This window comes from Parus major, chromosome 3 (assembly GCF_001522545.3).
Source record: "Parus major isolate Abel chromosome 3, Parus_major1.1, whole genome shotgun sequence".
Classification (NCBI taxonomy): Eukaryota; Metazoa; Chordata; class Aves; order Passeriformes; family Paridae; genus Parus; species Parus major.
The window spans coordinates 42,936,286-42,948,877 of NC_031770.1; the positions used below are offsets into that span (position 1 = coordinate 42,936,286).

General features: G+C 34.7%; 1 protein-coding gene across 3 annotated transcripts in view; it reads right to left on the bottom strand.

Annotated features, from left to right (window-relative positions):
• SIPA1L2 (signal induced proliferation associated 1 like 2) overlaps positions 1 to 12,592 on the bottom strand; it is a 73,712-nt gene that overhangs the window by 37,658 nt on the left and 23,462 nt on the right. For all 3 annotated transcript variants that reach the window (XM_015622174.2, XM_015622172.2, XM_015622173.1), the window contains exons 6-8: positions 11,199 to 11,356; positions 9,125 to 9,701; positions 4,072 to 4,346 (exon numbers count right to left, since the gene is read on the bottom strand). In XM_015622174.2, the coding sequence (XP_015477660.1) occupies positions 4,072 to 4,346; positions 9,125 to 9,701; positions 11,199 to 11,356 (1,010 nt within the window). The remainder of the gene's footprint in view (positions 1 to 4,071; positions 4,347 to 9,124; positions 9,702 to 11,198; positions 11,357 to 12,592) is intronic.

Below are 12,592 nucleotides of genomic sequence, written 5' to 3' on the forward strand. Positions count from 1 at the left end.
AAAACAGCAGGAGCTTTGTCTCAAGTTCATTAATTTTACAGGATAGTAAATGAAAGGCCTTATTCCATGATTGCTTTTGCATACACTACTGTCAAGACTTCAGTAGAAGAATCTACATTAAGTAATGGAAGACATTTATTGAGCAGAATTTTCCTCTGTAATTTCCTAATCACCTTGTAACATTCCTTTATAAGCACCTTCAACATTCAAATAGTTTATTTTCATGCTGAAATAAATGAATACAAGACACTTTGCAGAAAAAAAAAAATCCTTGTTAGTAGTTTACTGCTGATAGTTTATTCTCAGCTGGGTGTACACTTACATTTTGCTGGTTTTCTTTTAAAATTGAAGATTATTTGTGGGCAAGCTAACAGACAAAAAAAATCAAGTCAAGAACTTGATTAAAGATCTCCACTTTGGCTGATGTTTTTTCAAGGGACTGCTTGAGAAACACCCGTGCACATTTGAAACTCATTTTCACTTTAAGGACACAATTCCCAAGATACTCCATGGCAATCATATGTCCAATCTGAGTAAATTCACTTCGGCATTTGATCCCAGCAAGGAACCAGTGCTAGTAAGCAACCCAAAGAGAAATTCCTCATTGCTTTGTGTTCATAAAACCCAGCAGACAAAGCTAAGCAGAAACTAGTCTTTCAAGAACTGGAAACGAGCTGATTATCTCAGAAAATGAAAGGTAGGCATTAATAAAATTATACACGTTCAGATTTTTTTCATAAAACTCTGGATTTTTTGGTCTTTTGCTAAAATTATATTTACATTCTTGTAAATGTATGGGAATTTTTAATGCAACTGATCCTTTCAGAAACATAGATTAATGTATTTTTATATCTATGCACTGTGGGCAAAATCTTAGTGGCTAAACTTGAAACCCTAGATTATGGCATTTAAGTAAAAGAAAAAAACAAACAAAAAAATCAAAAGAACAAACTCTATAATCTGAGAAATCAGGTTGAAATACAGAAAAGAAGAAAAGCCTACCCAACTGCCAGAAGATCATATACTCTGTAGGATGAGTCAAAATTTCAAGGGACATATTTCAGCCTCCAAATGTACTTTCCTACATATGTCAGTCTGATGCACCATTTCTTAGCAGAAAACCTCTAAAACCAGGTGTGAATAAAAGCAATAAGTACTGGAGCACAGATGTAAAGCTTTCTCCTGTTTTTTAACCATCATTCTCCTAGACACTTGTAATGTGTAGGTCAAGCATGGATCGACCCCCAGATATGACAAAAAATACCTGTATGCCTGTTGAGTGTTATTTGATAATTATTAGAGCTACTCGATACAAAAAAGCTCCCTCCTGACAAGCTGTCACCCCTGCCTTAAATGTTCACCACAGGTATGTGTCACTCACAGAGGATTGATTCTATCCTGTTATAGCCATGCATGGACTCTCCAAGGACAGGGACACTTCTTGTCAAACGAAGGTGAAATGGATTTTAGTTCTCTGGATACTCCTGTTTTACGTCCAAAACTACTACCTGTAAATTTCTGAGAAATCCTGATAGCAAAGTACAAGAGAGACATGAACATATGGAGCAAGTCCAGCAAAGGATCAAAGATGATTAAGGGATAAGAATATCTGAAACACAAGGAGAAACTGAAAGTGCTGGTATCATTCAGCCAGGGAAAGAGAAGGTTCAGGAGGGATTTTATCAATGTGTATAAAATATCTAGTGGGAGGATTAAGGAAAAGAGATGACAGACTAAGAATTGTATCTACTGAATACACAGGAGGCAAGGTGCAAAACTGAAGTGCAGGAAATTCCATTTAAGTACACATAAAAACTTTTCTCTCTGAAAGGATGATTGCATACCGAAACTGAAATATTGAATTTTTGAATCTCCATCCCTGGAGATATACAAAACCCAGTGAACATGTCCATGAGCAATCTGCTCTGGCTGACCTTGCTGTGAACAATGGGGTTGGACTCAACAACCTGCAGAGGTCCTTTCCAGCCCCCGCTATTCTCTGTTTCTGTGACAAGAGCATGCAGAAGTCTAACAGAACCAATTGAGTAGGAGACAGGGAGACAGATTTGCGTAAGTTTTAACTGGTAAGTAGCAGTGATAGGCTATTTTTTCTCCTCAAATTCTGATAATTTATCCCTTTCTTCCCTCTCCTCTTTTCCCTCTTTCATTAATATATTTTACAAAAAAAGATCATATTTATCAAATGAAATTCTCAGACTTGTCATGCAATATCTATAACTGCTTTCTGTCTGCTCTGTTTAGAGTATAAACATTGAGAAAAGGCAAGCTCAAAACCCTACAGAGACTGGACAGTTGAAATCACTGATCATATTTTTGGGGATATACAAAGGAAAATGAGCAGTTTTCTGTGGGAAACTGATATTTGAAAGAGACATTTATTTTATATATACATACTAGAAAGGTCAAGCTAAAAAGAACTTACACATTCTTTAAAAAAAAATTTAGAACAGGCACATAGCTTTAAAAAAATCATTTTCCTTAGTAATTAGTCACAATTTAAAAAGTGCTAAAAATTATAAAGAGAAGCAGCTTTGCAGATTTTTCTCAGTGTGGTAACACTCAGTTCAAACTCCTCCTACATATAGACTTGGGTGCTATGTATCACACTGATCTGGGATTTAGACATTTTATCTCTAGAAAAAGATTTATATCAAATACAATATAAACAGCTCATACAATATGTATTTTTCTATCAGGGCCTATAAAATACACATTTTTACCTTCAATATAAAGGGATCATCTCATTAGGCTCATATTCTGTAAACAGCTTGGAAATGTATACCAAACAAGTCAGTGAAAATTCATACCCAGAAGCAGATGGTGAGAATAGCAAAGCTAAGCAAAGAGAGGCTTAATTGCAAATTTCTATCCAACTAAGCAAAACGGTGCTATTCTACATTCACAGGCATTTTGTTCAGAAAGGGAGGCATCACGATGCAGGTTGAGGCAGGGGACAGCCCTTGTGTGTCATACATCAGGCCAATGACTACTTGGAGAATTGCCACCAATTAAACAGCATTTGTATACAGTTGGCATCGACTTCACAGTGCTGCATGCTACGTAAAATTTTATTGCTTGTTGTCTTGCCAAAAGCAACACATCTAATGTTTTTTCTTTTGAATTAAAAATCAACAAGAGATTTAAAGTTGGCCTGGTAGGAGAAGAGAAGTAATTAAATTTACTCTGGTACACTTCTCATTTAGAATGAGCCAAATTAACACTGACTAGACAAGGTGTGGGAGAAATAAAGTCACACTGTTACAAAGTTTCATTTTTTTCCTACTTCACTGCCTCGTGATATTAAAAAATGGAGAAAAATGTCTTTTGTCACCCAAAAAGGAACACTGATGAAAGAAAAATGCATTTCGTCCCTGAAAACACTTGTACAATCACTGTAATGATTGTTATTACAGTCTTTTCCTAAGCATAAACATGTATTTCACGTTGCAATAAGATTTCTCTGCTTTAAATGATAAACTCACTGATGTAACTCACCATTTAATGTGAAGAAATTAGATATTTGTAAAAAGTGAGTAGAACTCTAAGACTTGGTACCATTTATGTGCAGAATCCAGCAATTCACTATTTTCATTAAATTTCAACATAAAAAAAACCAAAAAAAACAAACCTCCTCCAGTAGTCAGGATTTGGAGAAATCTCAAAGATAAACAAGGCGCAATTTCATGGAAAAGTTTCTACATTTTTTAACTCAGCATTAAAACATAAAACTCTCCCATGGACGAAAAGAAGTAACAATCAGCTTTCAGGACAGCTCAGTCAGAATACACTAAAGTTTACTTCCTACCCTTTTAAAGTCATATAAAAATAAATTTCCTATTAAATTTCTTGCAGGATCTCATTTTATATTCTATAACAAGTCAATATGGGTGCTGGGGAAAAGATTGCTTTAACCGCCATCAACAATATTATCACCCATCATGGCGGACAACATCCATTTACTGAGCAATAAAACAGTCATGGTTTAAGCAGCAATAGAGGAAAAAAACCCCAACAGATACAAATGCTACACTGAGAACTGCTGCTCCTTACCTTCTGGGCGCTCCATCCTCGTGTGGTTGAATAATCACCACTTTTACTGTCACCGATGTGCGTAAAAGGTCGATCATTTGCTCATGGGTCAGAGTTGCCACAGCCACCTTACAGATCTCAACCAGGCGGCTCCCTTGCCGGAGACCTGCTTTCCATGCGAATCCAAAGGGCTCCACGTCTGCCACTATCCCTTCAAAGTTCACGTGGAATCCAAGCTGGCCCAGCCCGTTTCTCCGCAGGGTCATTTCCGTGGTTTCGCATCCTCTGGTCACTATCTGAGGAAGCACCAGATTGATACGCAATTGTCAGGGCACACAAACGTTATAAAGTCATGTATGGCTTAAGTATCTTCAATATACTAACATGAAATTATCTTAACATTCATCTCTGAATGAAGATTTCTGCATTAAACAAAATGAACAAAACATTTTGCTACACTAAAAATCTTACATCTTCAGGGCAGGCAGCTGACACACGTCAAGCTTTTCCTCCCTTGCCCAACATGAACACAACGCCATTTTTATCTTACTGAAAACTTTACAGCTGGTTTAGTTTCAAACCACAAAACAAGAAAAATGCTGCCCTGTCAACTACTTCATTCTTTTTTGGCTGACTGCAGGTTTGCAGGCATTTTTTATCAGCATTAAACAGTATTAAACCTAAGATATAACATGAGCCAAATTGAGTGAAGTGCCTCAGCTTGTTTTCTTCGAGAAATAGCAATGAAGAAAATATTCATTTTCTTTTGCTTCATGGACAGATTCCTAACTATCATCATCTCCAGATGAGGATATCACTAAAATGGGAGGAGAGTTTCCATGTCACTGGGAAATTTAGAAACAAAAAAATTACTTCCTTCATATTCAATGAAAAGTAACCTTCATTATACAGAGCAGCCAAAATCCTTCAAATTCAGATTTTGCCAAGCAGGTTCATTTCTATGAAGTTCTCAACAGTTTTGCCATGTAAATCACAATCATACAACAGCCTGTAACTGGGATACTGCACCACACTCAGAACAAAATTCTAGCCCACGTTACAAGGAAGTTTGAGAGTTACCCCAGCCTTCCCTTTTGCCAGCGTCACAAAACCAGTATGCATTTAGCTTCATTAGTTCAATCAGAACAAAAACTTAACCACTGTGAAACATTATCAAAGACCTCTGTTTGTAGTGTGTATCGAAGATCTCCCATAAACGCTCCACCAAGGCAAATACCTGCCTTTTAGAGATGCTTATGTTACAATACAGACCCAGGGATCTTCCCAAGGTCATGGTACATTAAGAGCAGTTCCACAGCACACCTTACCTTGTTCCACAAAGGTGCTCATGCTGTTTATGGCTGGGTTTAGTGTGTATCACAAAAATAGATGGGAGGCTAGTGTTCTTTACTGTCAGCTGTGCGGGATAGATCTCTGCAAAGGTTGTTTTATGGCTTGAGTTTAATTCAGGAGGCTATTTTGGAAAAGTTACTCTTGCTCTCCCCACTGCCTGCATGAGCCAGAATCCAGGCAGGCTACTTTACTAGTTTATATTGTGCTTTCCACAACAAAAAATCCCAACTTGATTCAGGGGTGCATGGGAGCTCATGAGATTTGGTACCTTAGTAAGTTTTAAAGCACTATTTTCTTTATAAAATATTTTTATATGGGTATCTGTCATTCAGCAGAAAAAATTTGAACTTGTGCACATAAAATAACCATGAGTTATTTTAACTTAGCTGATCTGGTGTATGCTCATGCTTTTAACCTGTGAGGTAAAGAAATACAATTAGGCCTCATTCATTAAGGGATAATCTTCAGTGAACCATGAAATACTGAAGATATTGCAAGGATCAGATATTCTGAGAACTGTTGCCTGGAAATTTTGATTAATAATCTTTCCAGTTACTTCTGAAGATGTAGGTTTCAAAGTTAAAATATGAAAGTCATTACTGAGATGTCTAAAATGCACTCTGGAGGCTTTGTTTACAATGTCAGATTCTGAGTTTTCATAACAAAAACAAAGCAACTATTTCCTTTGTCATTTTTCAGTTCTGACGTTTTAGAGTAGTTAGAAACTTTCCTTTAAAAATAGAACTTTCTATTGTGCTTACAATACAGAGTACAACTCTGCATACAGAGTTGAACTATATAGTTAGAATTACATAGCATGTATATATAGCATACTGGAAACTTTAACATACTGTTAACCTAGCTCATTTATGACTAAATTTCAATAAGAAAAAAAAATTTTTCATAATTTGTGAACTAGGTAAATGAAAAGGAAATTTTCAGCTCTTCATGAGCTACACACTTCCTTCACAAGTTTCTAAAATACACATTTACTCATTCAGTGAAAAAAAGAACATGCTACTACAGTCAGGAGCCCAGCTGAGGGACAGAATTTTATCTTTATTAAGCTACATAATATTCTTTTTTGGGGGCTGACAACTCTTTATCATTATGTCACAATTACAGACTACTGCAAAATGAATGCACCAGCCAAAGTATATGGATTTCCCCAACTCAGAGCACTCAAAATCTCTTCTTCAAGTAAGTTAAATATTCAAAAGTTAAAAGATAAGAAAGATAAAGGTTCCTGCCTAATACTCATCTATTCCCAATGGGAAATATTCCAAGAGATCTAGTCCTTCCCAAGTATATGTTCCCTAAAAGGTGACACTGCCTATTACATAGTAATGTCACATTAAACCTAGCGCTGTTCCACTTCAAAACACGGCATTCTGCTGACTTGGCTGCAGCTTCACTGATCTGGTGGCCACAAATGAACTAAGAGCTGGCTTTTCTGAATACACTTAAAACAGATGAAGTTAAAAGAGAGAGATCCCCTAAACTCCATGAAGAAAGTAAAGAGGGTTTTTTTAATATACAGGATACTAGGGAAATTTTGTCAACTCAGATTCTCATCTATAGATCCATTCAGTGTTTTCAATTAATCTTTTATCATCCTGCCATTCTCTGCTATCCAAAAGCTCAAAACCACTTCTTTTCCTGCCTTCCAACACAACCCTCCAAGGTAATTTATAGTTTGCTATTCTTTCTACTTTCTTTAACTAGATACTCTCCCTCACAAATACAAATTCGTCTAGACTTAGAACAAGTCACAGCTCTTTTTTCAGTCCTGGACCAATGGTTTCAGTTCAAACTAAAATCATGGTCTCAGCCAGCTTTTTTACACCTTTTTTTAATCTGGATATTCAGACAGGTGCCCTTTTTACCTGAATGATTTAAATCCAGCCAGTAAAGTGTAGTTATTCCTTTAACAAACTCATTTAGTAATTGCAATGTTCTACTCAGTGGTTTTACCAAATGCTTTAACTCATGACTGAAAAAGGGGTAATCATCTGGTCACTGAAGATTGATATTACATCACAGTTTGAGCTTTCATGTTGAGCATCTGATGGCACATATGGTTGTTAACCTTAGCTGTGTTCTGAGCCACTTGAAAGGTTTTTAGGTATGCACATAAAGTGTGGCATCAGTTTTAAATATTTTTTAGTGGTTCTAATGGTTCTGTACCAAATGTATGCAAGGACTGTAGAAAGCATTCAGTGTTATAAAACAACCAAGAAATAACATCAATATGCAGCTTTCAAAAGAGAGGAAGAAGCAGGGGAAAATGAGAAAAAAGATGAGGCAAGAAACAGGCACGAAAAATGTTTTAAAACAAGTAATGACAGTTAACTCTTTTAATTAGCATGAAAGTTGGATAGTTATCAGGGAAAGAAAAGGCAGTCAGAGTTCACTGGAATAGACACTTGAAGTTAATATTCAGGTAACCTTAGTAATAACTGATGCTAAATTTGAGGCTTAAAACCAGTTTGTCATTATTTAACCCCAAATCTCGCCATAATAAAGAGGAAATAGCAAAGTAATTGTAGATAAACATTTCATTCTGTGGTTTTAATTACCAAATCTTCAAGATCTGTCTTCAGCAACATGGATTATTTCCAAGTTTTGGAAAACCAAATAAGTGAAAAATAGCAAAAAAAAATTTGTCACTGATGACGGGAGAAGTTTTCACTAGAACTTTAAATCTTGTTTTTCATTTGTGTTAAGAAATTTATATTGATAGTTAACAAGACCTAATGGGAGCACTGTTTTCTAGAAGGGAAATATCTGTCTAAGAAAAGTGAAACTGAAGACCTCAATTGAAAAGGATAATAGTGGGCAAAAAGTGTTTAAAGACATTCAACTCTTGAAATAGTAATTGTACTTTTCAAGACTGCTATTATTTAATGCATGATATTGAGCCATGCTAAATGAGACTACAGTACTAGAGAAGCCCTAAATCATCAGCTGCAATCCAGCTGTTCCAGTGTGAAAACTGTAAGCAAACTGATTTCTTTTCAGTGCCAAGCCTTTTAATAGAAGAAAGCCCTAAGACCATCTAAATCACTTAAATTAAGATCAAAGAGTGAAGTGCAACCATTAGATGCATCAGCATCTTTTACACCTTGGAGTTACTGTCATTTCATTTGGACTGATTGAAATAGTTACAGAACAGCAGTACTGACACAGTCAAGTGTCTGAAAAACTTGATATCCAGTCAACTGTTAAAACTGGCATTAGCTGGTGCACATTTCTTTACTTCCTGCACTTTCTCAGTACAGAGGAACAAATCAGCAGAACTACTTACATAAAATTTTCTGCTAATATTCTCAGGGATTATTAAAAAAAGTCTTAAGTATATTTTACACATTAAGATTCCATATATTTTTTAATTAATGATATTTCTACAAGGGCATGATTTGAGAAAAGGCTACAGCAAGAGGTGGCAAAAGCTTTTCAGTCCTGATTTCAACACTGGAACCATCCACGGCCTTGAGCAAGTAATCAGATTAATAGTATCTGAAACCTTACCCCTGAAAAACAGGTTGATAACATTTATCTCACATGCTCTTGTGGAGATTACCATTTGTAATGCTCTCTGAAGACCAAAAACACTCCTGAACTATAAATAAAGACCATTTTAAAATATATCTCAAAGGAGATGTAGACAAATAACTGTTCATAAAAAAACCTGGAACTCCAGTTCTGAAACTGTACTTACTTCAAGTCGCTGAACAATTTCTCTGATGTCTTCAGTACAATTATCTGCTGCAGACAGAAGAATACATTCTCCTCTTTCATAAAATATTTTGATGCTCATTAATCCAGATGTCCATCCAATAACATCTCTGCAGGAGCAGTTAAACACAACGTTTTTTGATTCCTTTTCAATCAACATGATAAACTCATTGGAGATTCCGAGAAGACATTCAATGTCAGCAGACTGGCCAAAATCTCGAGCAATCACATTCCACATAATTGCTCCAACGCTGAATAGATGTGCATCTTTCCTTGGCTTCACTTTTTCCTTCTTTTTTGCCCCCAAAGTAATAAAGCTGAACTTGGCTGAAGTATCCACTGTAGCTGTGGTAACAAAGTTTTCTGCCAGATCTTTCAAGTATTCTTGACGTGTCCTTGTGGCCATGGCTCGAAATTTTTCTGACTTATGTGCTGCATTTTCAGCATTAATAACTTTGGCTAAAAGGAAGTCCCTAAAGACTGCAGATTTGGGGAAAGTCACTCCTTTGGGAATGGGTGGACCAAATGAAGGAACATCTTTTGATCGTGAAACACCAACACTGGAAATAGAAAAAAAAACCCCAACAAAAAATTATTAATTCTCAAAAAAAAATAAAATCAGATAATAAGCAGAACTGTAATCTCTGCAATCCATTTACACAATTAAGTACAGCTTTGACATGCCAATTTGCAGACATTTCAGACACATCAAAGAAAACTGATTGGGTTGTCTGTTTTAGAATTTCTTCTTTTAAATATACAAAGGACATTATGGAAGTAACTTACTAAAACATATGAATATTAATGCAAGAAAAGAGAGAAGTATTTTTTAAAATTATTTTTATGTAAATCTGTCATTTTTAGCTGTCACTCAGTTGCATCATCTTAAAACTATGAAATATAAAAATAGAGACAGAATTAATTTTTATCCTCAAATCATCTTCTACAATGGAGCGTGAATTTGATGAAAAAATATTGGTGTCAAATGTGACTATAATGGTGCATTCTCCTGTTTAAACTGCCTACTCTATGCTCATAAAATTGGAAAACACAATTCTTGTTCTAGACAGTTGGCAGCAAAATATAAAAAGAAAAACAGGAATATTTCCTAACTGATACACCTCTGATTGATGCATACATAATATATTTCAACTGAAAAAAATTTAAAATACTGTACATAGTACATACAAGTACTATTTGTTTGACTGAAATACAGTAAAATTTGGAATGATAGAGTTTAATAGTAAGAAAAATATAACTTAGGAAATGTCATCTATTAATCAACACAAAACAGTTACTGAAATAAAATCAAGTCCTAAAAGATACTTTAAGTTCTCATAGACAGCTAAAAGACAGTAGTATGACCCACCCTCATGATGTATTTAATCTCATTCTAAACAATGAATAGATAACATTTATAAATAAACCTGTGTAATTATGCTCCATGTCTTTATCATTATTTGCATAATTACCAATCAATTCACAAATGTGTTTCCACCTTGGTTACCTTGCTATAATTCATGATGCAGTAACTTAAATGTGAGAGTTAAAATCATCTAAAATTAATGATTTTTTTCCATTCTCCAAAAATCCTTGTTCATGTGCTGAAAGGCTATGACTCACCCTGGTGTCATACTGTCATACTCCAGGATTCATACAGGTTAAAGGACCTTCTGAAATACTTTAAATCACTTTACAAAAAAAAAAACCAAAATAAAACCAAACCCAAAACAGAATGTGCAATACACATTCTAAATTAATTTCTATTGGTGTGTCTACAGATCTGATTTTCACTAATTTGTTTTATCCCTGTTTTGTGGCCATAAGTCAGCAACATGGAGCTCTGCACACACCCCTTTGAGTCTACAAACTATGCTCCTTAACACTAGATGTGTTCAAGGGAGACACTGGGGATTCAAATTCACAAGAAGAGAAAGAATTTTAAAATTGAGCACATAATATCTAAAAGAAATACAAAACATCTAGAAAACACAGTTGCATTGCAGTCTTAGTAGCAAACTTAAATAGTTTGTTAAACTTAAATAGGCTCTACTCACCTATAACACACATTTTCAGTGCAAGGATTATGCACTTTGACAATGACAAATACATGTTGAAAGTGGGAACGAATATTTTTTGGAGTAAAAGGAAGTGCTCCTGGCTCTTGGAAGACAATGGTAACTATGTCATTTCCTATATGCCTCTTCCTTAGCAGCTAGACAAGAAACATGCATCAAAAAAGTAGTTATTAAAAAAATAAATTTAAAAATCACAAATTCATCATCTTAGGAAAAAAGCAAACAAACAAGTCAAACCAATACAAACACAGTATAATTTTTCAGAAATAACTTTTATTGCATCATGGATAACAACATGTAAAGGACACCAGAACTGCAAAAATACAGGGAAAGGAAATTGGACTAAGTTCACAAGAATACTAGTGAATTTTCCCACATCCCCACCTAGTTCTCCATAGTTTCTGCTCATTTATATTTTATTCAATGAGAAAAATGTATTTCTCTTATTCTTAATAATGCATCACTTCAGTAATAAAAAAGTGTTGCATCACTTGACATTTCTCACTATCCAGAAAACTGTACATCTGCCCCCTCTTTACAGTGCAATAATTATAAAAATATTGATACTTTATTAATTTATTAATATTTATCAAGTTATTAATTATTTATTTTAATTATATTAAAATATAATATTGCTTCTATGTTTCAATAAAACTTTCCTTTTCATGTCACAATACTATTAAATAGTGTCCTTAATATTATGATTTAATTTAATTAAAAAAATATATTATCATGAGCATCCATCAGAAATGTTAACAACTGTATACTTGAGGAACAGAACCAAGACTCACAGAGAAACAGCAGCTATTAGGAACTATTTAATTAAAAATTTGTTCTTTTAATTGGTAGCTTTTATAATCAAAATATATTTAAGGACTATTTTAAAATACCAAATCATTATTCTAAGCAAAAATTTAGTAAAAATTACAACACATATCCACTAATAAGGGGCTACTACTCTTTCTTCCCAAAAAACCCAACAAAATGACACAGTAAAATGATGCTCCCTTTCCTCATGGAAGAATACTGTAACTTTCAAATTCTGTATATTAACTAATTAAAAAAAAAAGTCTACCAGGTGCAGGTACATTTAAAATATTCACCCAAAGTCTGCCAAACATCTTGCATTGTCAGCTAATAGCATAAAGACACTTAAAGCTGTACCTTGGCTCATGTGTAACCAAAAAGGATTTAAGAAAAAATTTACTTGAAAACGTTGGAGCAAGTAAAAATGTCTCTATCAAGGTGATTTCACAAAACAGAACCTTTCTAATAAGAGTATTTTATTGCATTTTTCCAGTTCCACTAAAAGTTAGTATTTCAGCTACCAGCAATAAAAAGCAAAGCTGCACATGCTAAAGCCTGGAACCCAA